We start from the raw sequence: 19,148 nt of genomic DNA, 5'->3' as shown, positions 1-19,148 counted from the left end.
CATACACGTGTACGTAGCAGGTTTAACAGCCCATTATTTTAACTGTTCGGAAAAAAACAATACCACCAAATAAGAGAAACGATTTTAATAACAGTATTTTTTTGTACGTTTTTAAAAAGTTCATTATTCTTTAAAAAAAAACTGCATTGGCTTTACAGCATAGAACCATATATAGTGGATACAGTACATTAACAGCACTAGACATAAGAACCGGAAAAATGGTGAACACAGAAATGCCCAGAGTTCACATTAAGATTAGGTTACACATTGTTGTAATTTCAATGAGGTCCGTGATAAAAAGTTGAGTAGGTTTACTAATCTAAAAAGGAAACACAACAGAGATGGAGCTAGACTAATGCAGAGTTCATCCAAACAAATCTCTACATACTCTTGGTGGCTTTTATTCTGCTACAAAATCAGATAAATGGAGAAGGGCCAGTATGCTTCCAGATCACTTTGTAGGAGGTGTAAGAAATAGAATTACATCAAGAGCAAAATATAACCCAGAATCTCTTTGTACTTTAAACCATTAAAATACCTGCCCACTTCAATGCTCAATTAAAAACATTAGAAAATAATTTTCACTGGGAAAGATGCAAAATACAGAGATTCAAACACTTAAAGAATCAAGGATTTATGACAAATCCAATGGCGGACATCCACCGCTGTCCCGCATTAACGTCATCTCTGTTTTGAGCTTTATATTTTCCTTTAAAAAAAATGAAAAATACACAAAGTGAATTGACGTAATGAGTTGGCAGTTTTCACATTGTCAAAGAAAAAAATATTTGATTATATAAAAAAAAATGTTACCTCTTGAAGTTTGGTGTTGTCCATTTTCAGCTTCACCAGATATTCAATCCTCTGTTTGTGATTCTTATGCCCCACAAGTTTCCCATTCTCCTCCGACAGCTTAACATTCTGCCTGCGGAGGACCTCGTTCTCCTGTAAAACAGAAATAAGAACAACCATGATAATGTTACGAGTCAAATATGACATGCGATCTTCACCATTGTCTAATATTTTATACGCTATGAGGACCTCACCATTCATTATCAGTATTAAGTTCGACACCTTATGCAACTTCAAACCCAAATAATTTTAAATTGGAATATCAATCTTCTTAAAACCAAAACGTATAACTCTCCAATCTGCCAACTTGACCTCCAAAGGAGTTGAACAAAACATTTTTACGGCGCAATCGGTAACTGTCCACATTATCGGACCGCCAAAGATGGCGTACCATCTAGTGTCATGCTTATTACATTGTGTCAATCTTCCAGAGTTGAAGCAGCGACTCGTTAGCTAGTGAAAGATGATTATCTGCTCTGAACTCTGACCTGGAGTAGTTTTTCCTCATCCTGCACCCTCAGGTTCAGGTCTCTCAACTCGAGGCAGCGATTCCTCAGCTCGGTGGTCAGCTCCTGGACGCAGGTTTGGGACTGGGCCAACATTGAATCCTGCGCCTGCAGCCTTATGCATGGTGCACAGAAAAAAAAAACACATATCAAGCATTAATCATAAGACCTGAAATACAATGGCAAAATGCTGAATTATTCACTTAAGAGGGCCTTACCTTTTATGGCTTTCAGAGAGCTTCTGCATTATTTTGCCCTGTTGATTAATGAGAGGTGAACCGATTAATAACTGATTATTCCAAACAGAAAAAATAAAACTAGTAGATAAACAAACACAAACCTTCTCTTCTCTCTCCTCCTGTAGCTCTTTAAGTATAGTTTGCTTGATGGCTCCATTCAACTCTTCACTGAAACTGACAATAAACACAAGAGAATGCTGTTCCTGCAGAAAATGCGTCAGAATGTTGAAAGCTCAAAGATAAAAGCTGAAATGAATTACTGATGATGTGCTGTGTTTTCAGGCAGTGGAAAGCTAAATGATGAATAAACTACCTGTTGTTATCTCCACTCGGTGTCTGGCTCTGCTTGTTGTAAAACTGGTCGAGTAAAGACTGGATCTGAATCCGGACCAACTCTTTCTCAGTCAGTTGCATCTGAGGACAGTGACATCCTGTTATCAGACTACACCTCAAAAAGGCACGAAATATCAACAAAAATTTTACGCTGTTATTTAAAACGGTTTAGATTTAGCAGTAGAGATAGTACACTAGAAGGGTCTGCTATGACCAAAATCATTGGAGATTGCAGTTCGGTGATGAATAGCTATAGATTAATTCAACTCTTTCAAAGACAAACCTTAAGCCGTTGGATCTCCTCATTCTTGGCGACCCTCTCAGCATTCAGCTCTGTTAAAAGAATCTCCATGGTCACCATGGAGGAGCGGCGGTTCTCCAGCTCCCTCTCCTGGCTTTCGAGCACCTGGGTCAAGTCCCTGTTGAAACTTCCTGGGGTGCAGGGTGTCTTCAGAGACAGGGGAAAGGTTTTGGTGAGGGGGCGGGGGGATTTCTTATTGCAAATGTTAATGAATAATGAAGTAAGTAAAGTAAAAAAAAAAGAAACCAGGGACAATTCTTACCCGAGGTAATGATTTAGGTGTGTTTTTAACATCCATCAAGGATTTGAAATTTCCATTTCGTAAAGTTCTCTCAACAGCTTCTTGGTGTTGTTGAATCTAATAGAAAGAGGAGAGTTTTATTATTTCGGTAAAATGTTTTCTTTAGATTTGTTCGACCGTACTGGTTATTTGCTCTGTGTTGAGATGATAACAAAAGATTGTCACCTCCTGCTGTAGGTTTTGGATCGTGACGTCCTTCTCGGCTGTTTGCTCTTGAGAGGCCTGGAGGAGGCTGTTCTGCTCATCAATGACTTTAGTGAGTCTCTCAACCTCCTCCGTGGCATAGACAACTTCCTCTTGCAACACCTCCAGCTGAGTGCAGACACACACACACACACAATGAATATTGCAGTAAATCTAAAAAAACAACACTTTTTTAATAAGAATGATGATAATAATAATAATATGTTGAACATGATGAAACGTACCTCTATTTGGTTGGAGGCTACCCGTCTGTCTAAAGATTCTTTCAGATCATAGATTTCTGCTTGCATCTTAGAGTTGTGCTCCCGGATATCCTCCCTTTCCAGACAGGTAGCATTGAACTTGGCCTGGAGGAGTGACACTGATATCATCATAAGCATGTCTAATTTAAACATTAAACCTATTTACAGTATGAGGTGCTTGGGTAACGGAATCGGCTACTAGAGCAAACAATGACGTTATTTAAGGCAACATAAAAAAAAGGGCAGTAGGTGGAAGAGTAACGTACCGTCATGTCTCTGATGTCCCCGGACAGGTTGCTCATGGTCTGGTCCTTCTGGCTCAGCTCACTGCGGAGGTCTCGGGTTTGGTTGATGAGATCTACAACAACAGCCTGTCACAATACACAGGGGAGGGAGGGGGCGGATTTAGGGCGGTAGCATTATCAAAGGAATTACATTCATTGAAATAAGAAATAAGTGAGAATGAATCACTCAGGCTTACTTTATCCTGTTCAATCTTCTGTTCCAAGCTTTTTATCGTTTCGTTGGCAGAGAGGGAATTTTGCTCAAGATTGTTAATTTCCGATGCCTTCAAAACAAAAATCAGACGACAAGGTGAAGATGCCGAGCTGGATTTACTGTCTTAATGATACCTACTCTTTTCAGACATGCATTTTCTTAGGACTGACCTGTTGTTGAAGTTGTTGTGTCAGGTCTGAGACGTGTTTTTTAAGCTGTGTATTCTGCTCCACGGTTTCTATAATTTCTCTGAAGGCACACAGCAAGTTTGCGCAAGTTATTTTGAGTGTTAAAAAGCTCTAAAAAAAATTTTTAAAAGGGAGAACGCTTTAAACACACTTACTTTGATGTGCTCTCTTTGTTTTCTTTCAACTGAGACATCAGGGTTCTGGTGTGCTCTTGCTCAGTCTGCAGAGAACTATTCAAATCCTACAACAGAAAACAAATAAATGAAGGACAGTTCAGAGACAACGGTGTAAATTTCAGGAAGCAAAAGAACAAAAGGTGCGTTAATGAGCTCACTGACCGTGAGCCGTGCCTGCAGTTCAGCAATCTCTTGCTGCCTGTCCTGCAGCTTCTGTCTTGCCTGATCAGCCTCAAACTTGGCCTCGGCTTGGAGCTGGTCAGATGAATCCTGCAGTGACCGATGCTGCTCCAGAAGCTGCTCCCACTCCATCCTGCAACAAAGACGCGGTACTTGTGGGCACATGAATCACATAATCTGTTCATGAAGTGACACAGTGCGGAGGTATCAAACTCCTGCTTACTGGACTTTGTCCAGCCGCAGCTGTGTGCTGATAAGACTGGCGGAGAGCTGGCTCGTCTCTCTCTGCTTCTCGCTCAGGCCGTCTCTTAGCTCGCTCCTCACAGCGGCCAGCTCGGAATCAGACGACTGCAGCACCAGGCGCAGATCACGGACCTCACCCCTCAGCACTGAAAGGAGGAAAAAGGAAGTTTTCCCCACAGTGCCATTTTCACCCCCTCCATCTAACACCCAAGATTTAAACAATAGAGGATGAATATGTGTATCCTAACCCTGTGCAGCTTGCTGTTCAGACAGGAGGCTCTGTTGCAGCTCACAGACCGTTGCTTGCAGGTTGAGTTGGTCTTTGTTTCGGTTAGCTCGCTCACAAGAAAGTAGCTGCGTCAGACGTGAAGAACATTTTTTTTTTTTTTTAAGTTTAAGGGCATCAGGGTTTTTTTACATTACATTTTTTGATAGGGCAAAACCGTAAAGGAGGAACACAAAGAGATTCTACCTCCTCCTTGCGGTCACACTCTTCCGATATCAGAGCGATCTGCTCTTCCAGCTTTGTGATTTGCTGCAAAAGCTTGCTGTTCTTCAGCTCTTCCTCATTGAATTGTATCTGAGCACGGCAGGCTTGTTCCTGGTGAGGATTTAGAGAAATTATGAGAAAGTGACAATTCAGACTTTTCGACAAACATTTTGGGAGGACACTCAACACTTCCGTACCTGCACTTGGCCGAGTTCCTCGGTTAAGGCCATCTCGTTCGTGTCTGAAGGAAGCTGCTCCGTCCAAATGTTGTCTGCATCATTGTCCGTCCCAGTCAGGTGGTCCGGGCTGGAGAGAGGCACAAAACGGGACCGCAAGCTGTATGCTTTGGTGGGCGTGGTAAGAATCTGGTAAAACAGACATTGGATGGATAAAAAGATAATTACACTTCACAGTACTTGTTAGAGAATCTGAAAGACAATCCAAATACATTAAACCTAGAGGGGCACTCAGAGAGTACAGACCTCCATCAACACCACGGTATATAATGCAATAGGTCCTTAGCCCACGCTATACACTACCCCCACAAGGTTTCATTTAAATTGGACCTGTAGTATTTCTCTAATCAGGCTGACAAAGACACAAACAAAACCACCTTGGCAAAAGAAGTGAGGGAGGTTTGGCTGCCTTACCTCCCTTACCTATAGTTTGGCTGGATTTTAAAATTCCACTCACCTTTATAGTTTCAACGTGAATTCTGTTCAGCTCAGAAACTTCCTTCATTTTGTAAGCGTTGGTGGCTTCCAAAATGTTTTCCAAATGCCTGTTGGACTTGTCAAGATATCTTTTCTCAGACTCCAGTTGTAACATCTGTTTGCTAGAAGACAAAGCACCATCCAAAAATCCACATTAATCTCTGTAAACCGTAAGCGTTATAAAAGGCATTGCATGAAAACCAGCAGGTTTCATTAAGATGGATTGTCACAATAAATTGAATGAAACAGAAAGATGCTTTTCTTCACATTAACCAGCGCAAATGTATGTCAAGAAACCAAGGTGCTGCTTCACTATACAGACGTACGCTATAGATGTGATGTGCGTTTTCACAAAGGAGCTCCTTAGTTAAAGATACATTACTTTGTTCCTAAACATCTGCTCTGCTTGTCTGAAATACACCCATGTGGGTTTAGCTTAAACTTGGTTTTTCTTCATTAAATAACCCTCTCACCTGGTGATTTCTTTGTACTCCTCAAAGGCCTGAAATACACCAGTGAGGTCAGACTGCTTCTGGAGCAGCTGAGCCTTCAGCTTCTCAATTGCAGCAGCCGGGACAGAATCTAAGGGCAGAGGTGTAGGAGAAGTTGCTGGAACTGTGGACCGACATTCATCGCGCTTGCTCCACTAAAACAGTGTTATCTTACTCTCTGTTGGTCTTTCTGTTTCCATAGCCCTCTCGAAGGCCTCTTCCAACTCAGCAGCAACCTGCAGCGAATCTTCTTCAGCTCTTACAACTGATTCAAGACAACGAAGCTGACGAATCTCCTCTCTGAGGCTGAAGTTCTCTGCTACACATCGCGTCATCTTTGGGTGATGTTCAACCTAAAAAAGGGGCAGACAATATATAGAATGATTAATTGTAAATAATTAATCATGTGAAAATAAAAAGGATGTTTTGCACATCTGAACTATAGGTCCTCCAGAGGAAGCTATGGGTCAGACAAGTACGAGTCACATAAACCTCTCCTCCACATCTCCTGTAGTTATACATACATTTTCTCCACATATCTTGTTTATATTGCATCATTATGTAAACAAACTATTACGTATCAGTTTCCCCCAAAAGATCAATAAAGTATTTTGAATTCTGAATGTCTAATTCACACATATTCAGTGATCTAGGTGTTTGTAACATGAACAACAAATATAGAGTCCTTGTTAGTGAGTCTGGCTCTGTTTAAGTGGTATCAGATGTTATACCTGGTCTCTTAAGATCATGATCTCTTCTTTGAGCTGATCAATCAGAGACTGAGTCTCCTGGTCTGTGAGTGAGCCTTGTCCGGTCTTCCATTTGTTTTCAAGGCGATTGATGTGGTCCTCTCGAAACTTGATAATCATTCGGCTCGAGTGAATGAACTTGTCCTTCTGGGTCCAGGCTTCCTCAAGCTTAGCCACTTTCTCAAACAGCACCTGAGTGTAACAAATATTTCCTAAGTTAAGTTTCCTGCATCAACATTAAAACAGCATTTCCCCAAACAAAGGACAGTGTAAAAAAATATATAGATCCCATACCCTCTTCTCCTCTTCTCGCTTCCTCCACAGACGGACAGAAGCCATAAACTTTGCTTTATATGAGGACTCATGCTGGCTTTCTAGGGATGGACCGGATGAGAAAAGCTGAATTATACTTTTGAAACGTAGCAGAAAAAATGTGTTTAGTAGCAGGTGCATACAATACAGTCACCTGTGTTGTTATTTAAAACATACGTTTGTTACATTTTTCATGTGTGAAAATAGTTTTGATTTCATTTAATCTAAAAATGTTAATATCAATTCTGTTTTGTTCACTCATACGTAGGTATGCTAGCAGAGACCGCAATAGTATAGTTAATCATGTACATATTAGTCATTAGTCAGACTTTTTCCTCATCCGAAACAGTACTCTTAAGGAAATACACATATTTATGCAGAATAATAAAAGGGAGGGTACGGTTAGAAAATGTGCTGTTGCTCCGTGTATTGTCACCTTTGGGGAGTTCAGGTCCTCCAGGCGCTACATCTCTTCCACAGTCCACTGGTCGGAAAGTTAGTGACTGAGCAAGCTGCTCTCTCAGCTTCTTCAACTCAGCTTGTAACTGCCTCACATTTCCCTGTGTGTCTTCATTGATAATGGCCTGGCAAAATAATAGCAAATGGATGAAAAAGCGCTCTTTGAAATCACCAGTACTTGGTCACATCCACTAGGTTTTGATATTGTATATAGTTGTGTTGATGACAGATACCTTATTCTTGATCAACTTTGCTCTCTGAGCAAACTGCAAGGTGGACAGTGTTTCTCCAAAACACTTTGAACCAGGATGCACATTGGCAATGATGTAAGTCTTTGCATTTCCGCCAAGAGAATCCTGAAAAAGCAATAATAATTGTTACAGTGGTATGGTCTATTCAAACTATAAAAGTGCAAGCAACCTGATCTGCAAATGTTGCATTATATTCTACCGGAATATTAATGAATATTCTTTTAAATGTATTCACATTCACAAATATTTGAATCAATCTTGTTGTAATAATTGATTTAAGAAGACATGAACAGAAGCATGAAAATGGGTATTTTACTTTGTAATTGCATTTGAGTTATGCTACTAAACAAACAAACCAAAAATCCTAGGGAAGTTGACTCCATAATAAATCTCAGCAACAAAAAACAAAAAACCTCCATCAAAGCCACAGTCAAGTTACATTCACTGACCCTTAACAAGAAGGTCAGTTTAGAATCTCTGTAGCAAATGTGGCGGTTTTTCCCATTGGACACATCGACCAGTGCCATTATCACCTGACCGAGACACATCAGAGAGCGATTGATGCTGCTGGCCTCCTGAAAGAGAAACAATTGAGACAATAGCGGTTAGCCACAGAAACGCTCAGTAGGAGACGGAATTCATGGATGAAGCTTCACCTTGAGTCTGGAGCCTTCTGTATGCGTGTCTTTCTGCCTTTCAGAACCTGCCAGATCTACCAGATTCAACTGAGACATCCGGATGTTCACCACGTCATTGATAGACTCCTTGGACTCCAAGGTCATGGTGAACACTGCGTGAGATCGGGAAGACTCTCGGTTCATGGAGGTGGAAGCGACGCGTCGATTTCGCCAGCCCATAGACAGCACCTAAGTAGTAGTTAACACAAATGATGTACACTTCCAAAGTACATTTCTTCAACTGGAACCTGCATTAAATCAATTACCCATTTAAGGGTCACTCCACTCTGTGTAATAATTTGACACTTCATGAAGCTCAAACAAATTACCGAAAATATGGCTTTATGTTATGTGGTTTTTATCTATTACCAGTTTTTATACAGCTCAAAAAACTAAATCACAAGAAGAAAAGAATTTATACCTGGTAGGCTTCGGCGGCTGAGTTGACAAACTTCTCCACAGCTCCCTCAACAAAAAGACCTTTTTTGATGTTCTCCCTGAGGAAAAGGCTGGCTGAGGCTGTGTCCAGAAGGTCATAGATTTGTTCGTTGTAAATCTCAATAAACGAACATTTACAAAGAAAACTCTTGGACTGGCCAGACTTTTAGAAAAAAAAAAGAAGAAAAAAAAGGATCAACTTAATTAGTAAAACAAACATGCCGTATTAGTTTACAAGAACTTCATGGTGATAAAATGTTACAGCTCACCTTTTCCACTTCTCTGTTGATGAGAAAAAATAGGTACTCAAAACTTCGAGGGATGACCCCTCTTAGTTCATCTGTGAAGTTATCCAACTCAGATGGTCCTAGAATGGAAGACAAAAGAGTCACTACAATTATTCTATTCTTGATCTTAAAGTATATGTCGTACACAATTTAAAAAATATGCTGAATCCTCACCAAGCATGGTGAAGGTTTTCCCTGAGCCCGTTTGTCCGCTAGAGAAACAAGAGCAGAATCCAATAAGGAATAGAATGGGCGCTGCGTATGAAGTGTAGTGCAATTCTTCCATAAAATATGTGTAATTTCATACATTTTACGGCCAACGTAGAGAGCACTTACTATGCAAATATAGTACCATTGTATCCATTCATGCAAGACTCAACAATATTCTTGGCAACACTGGAGAACACAGAATCCTGTTGAAAAATATAAAAATCGAACACAAACCGACCAGGACCAACTTTGTTAGTTTACACATCCTGCGCAGATCAATTTGGTTTATTATTAGACTGTCGAGATAGTGAGTTATTAACATGCAGCAAAACTAACTGTAAGCCTCCTACCTGAGATGTGTCCATGTCAGCAACATGATCATAAGTGAAGGTTCGTGGTTCTGGTTTTGACAGCAGACGGATGGTGTTGGGTGAGGTGACTGTGAGACACAGCTTCTGGTCTCTATCAGTGGTCAGCCCAGTGCTCTGGGTCAGAGGTCGCACTCGCACAAAAACTTTGATGGAATCGCCATCACAGCTGTATTACCGGAAAAATAAACAACTTTTTAGGACATGAAAGTTAAGCTGATGATGGTGAAAGCTAAAGGTTCACGATGAAAAGTAACAGTTCACATTTTCCCATGAATCTAGGAGAACGTAAAACATGGAGTCTAATGGAGCGGCCCTCCTCTGTCTATTTATTAAACACAAATGTGAAATTCATAATCACATTAAGACAAAAAATAGCCACACACACAGAAATACGCCTATAGTTCACGTACAAAGTATCCCCGATTTTAATGTTGTTTTTCTTGTTGAAAGAAGCAAAGCATCCTAAAGGAAAAGTTACATTAGTTACCTGCCAACGAGATGACTTGAATCGCCAGATCCTGTAAACAAAATTGTATGATTAACCTTTTTTAAAGAATATATTCTGACTTCCAAGAGGTGTTTCCAGACGGTATGTGCGCTACGGTTAGCTTCATTAATGTTAGTTAGGTAGTCAAGTAAACCTATAAGTGCGCATTCCAAATGATAGATGGTGTAACGTTACATGTCGTTAAGGTGAGTAAACCGACCTAGCTTAAGTTAGCCAACAAAGGTTAACTGCTAACTTTAGATAGAAGTAACTCAGCTAGGGTTACCATAAAAGATAAAACACGTTAACATTTTAGTTGCTAACACATGTTGGCTGCGCTAACGTTACCTTTTCCGCTGGAATACATTGTTGACAGATTTTTAAAAGTTCGGTCTTAACGTTGACGTTATGTGGAAAAAATAACTTTCTTCATAGCAGCCGATGTTTACATCTTTCGGAAATGGCGCGCACGACATCTTTTTCTTCTTCTTCGTATGTGTGCGCGCGCGCGAGCGTGTGTGTGTGTGTCTGTGCGCGCGCGCGCCTCTTCTTCTTCTTTTTCCGTGAGGTAGGGCTACAAACCCGTGAGCATTCTGCACACTGCCGCCTAACGTACACCGAACGCGTGCACGTACAGATATAGCTTTAGATTTTACGTGCATGTAAATCCGGAGAAGGAACCAAACAAATTACTATCACGAGTATATATATATATATATATATATATATATATATATATATATATATATATATATATATATATATATATATATATATATATATATATATATATATATATATAATATGTGTTCGAAGAATAAGAAAAACAACAAATGCGAAAAGTCTCCTGAACTTGCCCCTTCCAATACCTCTCATACAAACCAAATGACATTTTACTTTTGTCTTACTCAAAGCATTATGTATTCAACAGTAAAATCCGCATTGCGCTTTAATAACATGTCAACCTTGAATGCGCTTAGTGGAGTAAGTATGTCCTGATCATAGAATGTACATAAAACGGTCCACATAACAACTAAAAGCGAGTTGACGAGAATGTTGGTAGCAACACGATCTTGCCACGTCTGTTATCTTTGACATGTGTCGTTGATTGGCTCAAATCCGTTCTCCAGCGCGATTGGCTGCTTAACCAGGAAGCGTGTCCTTTGAATGTGTCTCGCGATTTCATTGGTACGTTTCAAGACTTTTAAATTCCAAACGGTTGTTGGCGAGACAAGGCGAGGGGTTTTCAAAAGCACACCAGCCCTCCGTGGTCGTCGGATGCGTTGACGAAAGACGTTGTAATATCGACACACTTCATCTGCTATTTTTTGTGAAGGTAAGGTTGTGAATATGGACTAATCATTTAGTAACTCACGCCTTCTGTTCTTACGTCTTTATTTCACTCCGCATTACGGTAACGTCAACAGTTCGTAACGTTAGTCCACGGTGACGTTGGTGGCTGTTGGGACAACGCTAACGTCGAATGGTGCCGTTCGCAAAATCAGTTATTAAGCGTTCCTCCACGCAGACATCATTTAGACACATGATTCACTGACGTGAGCCGTACTCTCTCGTGATTCAACCAGTTACTGGCCTTCCGCGAATTTAGAAGTCTTTGTCCATTGTGAGCACACATCGATGCCTCACCCATCTGTCAACATGTGAAATATTTGGGAGCAAGATTTCAAAGACGTTTGTGTTATCGCTACTCAAACTCTCCACGTATGGACATCAAAACCAACAAAATCCGTCATCATGTGACGTTTATTAAAGCAAACAAAGTGAGACTCCTAGTCAGTGTTACGATGGTTTGAGGACGTTTTCCCCAATCTGTTTAATAGATCTTTTTCATAGCAGACATGTTTGAACGAAAAGCATAACTAGGTGCCTGATAACATTAACCATTCCTGCACACTACTCTCCCAAGGCCCCTGTACCCATTAAATGGAGCCAAGGAATTGTTGTATGTAACTTATTAATCCTTTGCTTAACCTGCTAGGATATGTCAGATCTATTGTCTCATAGAACAGAGCTCACTATAGCCTACTTATTGGCGCTGATTTATCAGTTAAATTGATAATGCAATATTATTACAGTTCGATTAGGTTATGGTGTATTGGCTGAAATTAGTTTTGAATTTGATTTACTGAACTTTACTTTTTATAGTTGAAAAATTAACCTGTCAGCGCCCTCTGGTGGACCAAATAAGTTATAGCAAAACATTTTGGATCAAATATTTTGGCATAGCTGTAGTCAATTTTTCAACTCCATATTGGTACAACAGGTACACTCTGCCTATACCAACATCTATCAGCCACAAGTGGATATCAACTGACTCAATCTTTCATGTGACTTTCAGGGATTCAGTTTGTTGTTGCATGTGCCAACCATGATCCACCAGCACAGTTTAATTGTCAAGTCATATTTCCCTTTATTCCGCTCTAAACCTTTTTGTCACCTTTCTCTGTGTGGATCCTTTTTACGCAGGTCGGTAAACCCATAGAACCAAAAGTGTCTTATCAACTAGGTGCAGCTTTCTGGGCGGTGCCTCCCTTGGTGTGTCGTCTGCTCGTTGCAGCCTTTCTAACTTTGTTCGTCCCTCTGCTTTCACAGAATGAGTTCCGTTGACGTCAATGATGAGAATCGTGGGGTCTGTCCTGGAGGAAAGCACAACAGCTCAATTAACGACATTTTTGCCCTGGATCAGCCAACTGGGAGACCCTCCATCCTGCGTCAGACCGAGAACCTGCCCAGCAAGACGGTGCCAAAGGGAACAAAGGTACAGAGGCTGCTCTGCATGTGGATTGTTGTGTCCTCATCTTGATTTATGACACAAATACAATGACTGTAGGCTAAAAATGATGTGCGTATGTGTCCCCAAACAAAGTCTTTGTCAATCTGAAGGATGGACGGCTCCCAACTATTGTTGTTGACCCTGCTAACATTTAACACCTTTTTTCCATTTTTATTACATTTGGGTTTTTACCCTCCCTGAACAATTTGCAGCAAAGTTCTACACAACTTTAAACAGTTGGTAATTAAATCGAACTAAACACATGGGTTGAGTTGACAAAGCTCAAGTTTCAGACATGTTTCAAGCGTACATTTGGAAACTATGCTAGCTTGTGTTAGGTACGGCAATGGCGACAAGGCTGGCTATTTGTTTACCTTTTTCTGCTGTAACATTTATAGTACTGATTAAGTTACTTGTGTGTAGGTGGCTTTTCAGACTCCAAGAAGAGACCCTGTGACTAAGAGAATTGTATCTCCCAGCAAGTCGCTCAAGATGGCGAGTGTGGACGAGCGCACAAAAGGGACGGAGTCCTTAAACTTTGATAAAATAAAGTATGTAACATTTCTCACACTGCAACAAGCGTCCAATAAGTGACTGATCTGTTTAGGTAACCAAGGCTTTTTTTCCATTTTTAATAGTACTTTACCAAAAGAGGCCACTGAGCAGCCTGAGCCCAAACAAGGTAATTCATCCAACATTAGTTATGATCAAATATTTTCCATCAATATCTCTGAATTTGCTGCATTGGTGATCATCTCCTTGGATTTCCTACAGAGGTGTCATCTTACCCTGATGATGACATGCCGATACAAAGCAAGGGAGGTTATCAGTTTGATTTCGACAACCTCGACTCCATCAATCCATTTCTGAGTTCGGTAACCACGGTGCTTTCTCCCGCGAGGCCCTTTCTCGAAAACCCTCCGGAACCAGAGAACAACTGGGAGGAGCCCGCCAAAATGGAAACGGCGCTAGACGAGACCCTTCCATTCACCCAGTCTGTGGAAAGCTCCCTGGTTGACGTCTCGGCCGACATCAGCTCCAGAGATAGCAGCGTGGTCACAGTGGCGAAGGTCCACCGCGTTGAGGAACAAGATTCCTGCACCGCCACACCTGATGATAAACAACCCGAAAGAGTGTCCTCAAATGTCCATCAAGACAAAGAGCCCGGCAGCTTTTTGGAAGACGCCCCTCTGACGTCCGACGGGGCTTACACTTTTGATTTTGACAACCTTGACACGATCAATCCTTTCCAAACCGGCGGCTCCAAAATCCCAAATTCACCGGTCCCGGAGAGGACCGTGCCACACGGCCACCCGCCTGTTGAGGAGACACAGAAAAAGGAAACTGAACCTACCGATGTGGTAGACGGGCCTGAGCTGGCTCAAGCAACTCTGGAACTGGTCGACTTCTCCACTGACTGCAGTGTGGTCACAGAGGGGGCGGCCCCGGGAGACGAGGTACGAGATTCATGCACCGCCGCACCAGGGGAAACTCGTCCTGCTCAAATGTCTCCCACCGTGCATCAAGACAAAGTTTCAGGCAGTTTTGTGGAAGACGCCCCTCTGCTGGTGAAAGGCGCTTACAGGGTGGATTTTGACAACCTTGACGCGGTCGATCCTTTCCAAACCGGCGGCTCCAAAATCCCAAATTCACCGGTCCCGGAGAGGACCGTGCCACACGGCCACCCGCCTGTTGAGGAGACACAGAAAAAGGAAACTGAACCTACCGATGTGGTAGACGGGCCTGAGCTGGCTCAAGCAACACTGGAACTGGTCGACTTCTCCACTGACGGCAGTGTGGTCACAGAGGGGACGGCCCCGGGAGACGAGGTACGAGATTCATGCACCACCGCACCAGGGGAAACTCGTCCTGCTCAAACGTCTCCCACCGTGCGTCAAGATAAAGACTCCCCTCTGCTGGTGAAAGGCGCTTACGCGGTGGATTTTGACAACCTTGACGCGGTCGATCCTTTCCAAACCGGTGGCTCTAAAATCCCAAATTCACCCGTCCTGGAGAGGAAAGTGCCAAACGCTCACCCACCTGTTGAGACCCAGAAAAAAGAAGCTGAACCTACCGTGGCGGAGGCGCCTGCGCTGCCTCAAGCGGCGCCGCAACCGATCGACTTCCCCAGTGACGGCAGTGCGGTCGTGGAGGGGACGGCCCCGGCAGACGAGGTTCGAGGTGTATGCACCGCCACGCCGGAGGAAAGGGAGCCTGCTAAAATGTCTCCTGCTGTCCACCAAGACAAAGCGTCTGGCAGTTTTGTGGAAGAGGCCCCACTCCCGGCGAAAGGCGCTTACACCGTGGACTTTGACAACCTCGACGCAGTCGATCCTTTCCACACCGGCCGCTCTAAAATCCAGAATTCGCCTGTGAGGACAGCGCCAGGCGTCTCCCCCCACGATGAGGAGGCGCAGATTAAGCAAAATCAACCCACCGGTGTTGTCATACCTGGGGTGACTCAAGAGGGGCCTATTCTGCCTGTGAAGGAACCCGCAGTGGCTCCGCCAGCGGATGCCCCAATCAAGGAGGGAGCCGTCAAACTAGAGTTTAATTTCGACGACGGCAGGGAGGTCAAACGGAGACCCCCGCCCAAGAAATTTGGCAAAAGGCCAGCGGGGGTGAAACCCGTAGAGGGGAAGCCGGCGTGTGACGCCAAACCGCCGAAGGGATCGCCGGCGCGGCCGGATGCCGCTGGCGTTCCCGTTCCCACTGCGTCCTACTCGTTTGACTTTGACAAGTTGGATGAGCCAAACTACAATCCCTTTGGGACTAAAGCAAGCGTGAACGACTCTTCAATGTGCGGCAAGAAATCCGGCCCCGTGCTCATGGAAGCTTCCATTCCAGAGCAGGCGGACAGGCCGGTTCAGAAGGACGCTGTATCTTCAGCATGGTATGTGTGCCTTTTTTTTTTATTTTACATTTTTTAAATCTAGAGTGCATTAAGTATTTATTTGCAGTGAACTCTAGATTTCCCTGCATCACTTAATTTCTGTTTGCTTTTGCCCTCCTTAGCGCTGCAGAGAGTGTCCAACCCGAGAGGGCAGGGAGGCAGGTACGGCACTTTGGCACAATCCTAATCCATGTAACTTGTGCCTTGTGGGTGGGAGTGCTTTTACAAAAACATTTATTTTACCTTCCTGGAATGACAGACTGCCGAATACGCAGACACTAAGACTCCTTCTCAGCAAGACAGCGGATTTCTCCTTGAAGCTGAACGACCCTCGCAGAGTCTTCCTGGTGTTGAACTGTGTCAGCCGGAGCAGAAGTCGCACACCGCCATGTCAGAGTTCAATAATGAGTTTGTTCCTGGAAATTTGTGTAAGTAAACATTGGAAATGAGTACATGTTTAGTAGTTTCCATTGTGTACCTTCTCCCCCCCTCCCCCCCTCCCCCCCCCACATTAATCTATGGTCTTTATCTCTAGTTATGGCCAATGACTTGGATGGGCAGATCGATTACCTCGAACAGTTTGGGTCCAGCAATGTAAGTGTTTACTGCATTCATGTTGACTCGATTTCTTTGATTGTCAATGCCTGACCTAAGCATATTCAAATGTATATAAAACAAATGTGCCAACAGTTCAAGGAATCCGCATTGAGGAAACAATCCTTGTACCTTAAATTTGACCCTCTGATGAGAGAGAGCCCCAAGAAGGCTGCAGGCCCCGTTGCTCACGGCGACGTCTCCCGCCCCGTTGCCTTTGTGTCACGGTATGAAATACTTCTGCTTCCACCCACTGGCTGCTGCTGTTGTAAATGTTGGAGCTGGGTTTGTCTGACACAAAATCCTTAAACAAGTTTTTGTTTGCTCCTCAACTCAGGCTGGAAACTCCACAGGTGGCAGAAAAGCCTGCAAGCGGACAACAAAAGGATGATTTCAAACTCTTTGATGCACCAGTAAGTCCTTCTGGAAATGATCATTTACTTTTTCTCCAAAATAAAATCTATATATTCAACATGCATCTGCTGTCATCCAGGCTACTTTCCCCCAGCCAGTGAACACAGAGGAGGCCATTATCGAAGTGCTGAAGTACAGTCAGAAAGATATGGACGCAGCCATCGCCAGGGTCCTGGCAGAAGTATGTCCCACCCAATTTTATGATTCAAACAGAAGTGGGAGAGGTTTACCTTTTTGAAGTCTTGTTGTTTCAGTCTATTTGATCAGAAAACACACCAAAAAAATCACTTTGTGGTTTCATTGGTTTTCCAAACAATCTCAAATCTTTTTTGATTAAAAATTGGAGATAATTAGATGGAGATGGACCGCAGAGTGTTCAGTAGCAGTTGTAAGCATAACTGTTTTAACCACTCAGTCTATTCTTAAAACAAAATAAATGATTTTGTACATATTTAGTTATGTAAAATATAACCCTTTACAATTTATGTCTCTGAATACTGTAGATATCTTTCCTGTTTTTAAAAAGTCCATTACTAAAAATGAATATGTATCTTTATCAAACAGGGAAAGGAAAAAGAGGAGCAATGGAGTGAAAAGTATAATAAGAAACTTCATGATGTTCAAGAAATGAGGTAAGCTGGGTTGAGTTAAATTGTGTTCATTTTAATACAATGTTCGTCTGACTAAAATTGGCGACTTGTTTTTTCACAGGAAAATCATTGCGGAATTTGAGCTTGTGATGGCGAGAATGCAGAGTATGTCAATAAATATAAATTACATGAAATACACTTCTCAAGGATTTTAGATGAATGTATTATAATATAGATTTTCTTTAGCTGATCACGAGAAAGAGAAGGATCTGGCCCAGGTGAAGCTTGACGAGGCTCTGCTGGAGAAGGAGCAGGTGTCCAGTGACCTGAACGCCATGGAGAGATCTTTCTCCGACCTGTTCAAGAGACTGGAGAAGTACAAGGGTGTCGTTGAGGGCTACAAAAAGGTTAGAAAACGACCGTATGTGGGTTTTTATGACCCTCAGAAACACGGCCTATTTATTAAGCTGTGGTGGTTCGATTGCTAAATGGTTTTCTGTAACATTCCCCCAGAATGAAGAGATCCTGAAAGCGTGCGCTCAGGACTATTTGACAAGGATCAAGAAGGAAGAGCACCGCTACCATACCCTTAAAGCTCATGCTGAGGAGAAAATTTCTCTGTAAGAAATTTGATTAACGCGTCAAAAGTATAAAATTGCAAGACCGGCTGTGTCTGACTGACACTCATCGTCCCTCTAGTGCAAATGAAGAGATCGCTGAGGTGCGGTCCAAGAACAAGGCGGAGGTCTCTGCGCTTCAGGCTCAGCTGCGACGGGAGCAGCTGAAGGCGCAGTCGCTGGAGAAGAGCCTGGATCAGAAGGTGAGTGGAGATTTTAATTGGAGGGCATTTCCAGATGTATTGACGATGAGACCTGAAATGTGATCTTTTATTTGTACAGGTGAAGGAGGCTGAAGAGCTCACCAAACTTTGTGACGAACTCATCACCAAAGTCCAGAAGGGTTAAGCTCATTTGTAAATACTGTATATTTTTTTCATTACATTCAAGATCATTCTTGTGTACTTTGTTCGTCTTTGTCAGTGTTACTGTAAAAAAAGTTAATAAAGATGATTTACACGTTTTAGCGACTTTGTAATAAAGAGTCTGTCTGCATGACAAATAACCACCAGGGGGCAGTCTTTGCATTAACCTTGACCCACGACGTTTTGGATTAAGTCATGTCTCTTTTTGAACCCAAACAATGATGTTCTCTGCATACTTACTTCAAACAAAGCGATCAGATGCACTTGTCCCTCATCCGTCTGGAGCCAAAGCTCATTCATTCCCTGTAATGCAACAAAACAAAGCTTACCTGATACAATGCTCCCCTTCTCTCCTAAGCCATCACATCACAATGCACTTCCTAACTGGTGAAAGGAAATCCTACCTAGATTGGAGTTGAATGAGGTGGTGGTAGTGCGGACCGGGGGCGGGGGGGGCGGTGGAGTCACTTAAATGGGAGGCGATGTTGGTCACTCGGTGTAGTCTTGCAGGGGCCATCACTCATCTAAAAAGCACTGAGACTGCTCTTGTCTCTATTCAGTTATTCATCCCACTGCTGGCTGCCCTCTGTGGACACTTCAGCTCGCTCAAAAGAAAGCTGACTGAAAACTACTCTGAATATCATGCCTTTTTTCTCAGAATGTAGCTGTTGTGTTTTCATGTA

At 42.7% G+C, this 19,148-nt stretch overlaps 2 protein-coding genes across 2 annotated transcripts; one reads left to right on the top strand and one right to left on the bottom strand.

Annotated features, from left to right (window-relative positions):
• Positions 1–70: 70 nt before the first annotated feature.
• On the bottom strand, positions 71–10,726 carry kif15 (kinesin family member 15). Its single transcript, XM_062557320.1, has 35 exons — positions 10,547–10,726; positions 10,199–10,229; positions 9,691–9,877; positions 9,467–9,543; positions 9,305–9,342; positions 9,113–9,210; positions 8,827–9,006; positions 8,385–8,594; positions 8,178–8,303; positions 7,711–7,833; positions 7,455–7,602; positions 7,001–7,080; positions 6,689–6,898; positions 6,133–6,310; positions 5,940–6,048; positions 5,447–5,588; positions 4,951–5,118; positions 4,736–4,864; positions 4,512–4,617; positions 4,244–4,409; positions 4,003–4,153; positions 3,820–3,905; positions 3,647–3,725; positions 3,460–3,546; positions 3,245–3,349; positions 2,961–3,083; positions 2,698–2,844; positions 2,494–2,589; positions 2,214–2,378; positions 1,911–2,011; positions 1,699–1,771; positions 1,578–1,614; positions 1,341–1,489; positions 814–945; positions 71–709 (listed from the first exon to the last, which is right to left on the bottom strand). Exons 1-35 carry the CDS (start codon positions 10,563–10,565, stop codon positions 635–637), a joined length of 4,131 nt encoding a protein of 1,376 aa, XP_062413304.1. The 5' UTR covers positions 10,566–10,726; the 3' UTR covers positions 71–634.
• Positions 10,727–11,379: 653 nt separating this feature from the next.
• LOC119227789 (transforming acidic coiled-coil-containing protein 3-like) lies at positions 11,380–19,095 on the top strand. The gene is made up of 17 exons (XM_037486884.2): positions 11,380–11,534; positions 12,812–12,977; positions 13,416–13,543; positions 13,631–13,674; positions 13,767–15,885; positions 16,008–16,047; positions 16,145–16,313; positions 16,421–16,479; positions 16,576–16,706; positions 16,817–16,892; positions 16,973–17,074; positions 17,458–17,525; positions 17,605–17,648; positions 17,730–17,890; positions 17,997–18,103; positions 18,183–18,303; positions 18,383–19,095. Exons 2-17 carry the CDS (start codon positions 12,813–12,815, stop codon positions 18,446–18,448), a joined length of 3,600 nt encoding a protein of 1,199 aa, XP_037342781.2. The 5' UTR covers positions 11,380–11,534; position 12,812; the 3' UTR covers positions 18,449–19,095.
• Positions 19,096–19,148: the final 53 nt, after the last annotated feature.

This window comes from Pungitius pungitius, chromosome 14, assembly GCF_949316345.1.
Source record: "Pungitius pungitius chromosome 14, fPunPun2.1, whole genome shotgun sequence".
Lineage (NCBI taxonomy): Eukaryota > Metazoa > Chordata > Actinopteri > Perciformes > Gasterosteidae > Pungitius > Pungitius pungitius.
The sequence above is the reverse complement of the archived record's forward strand: the minus strand, read 5'-3'. Positions and strand labels throughout refer to the sequence as shown.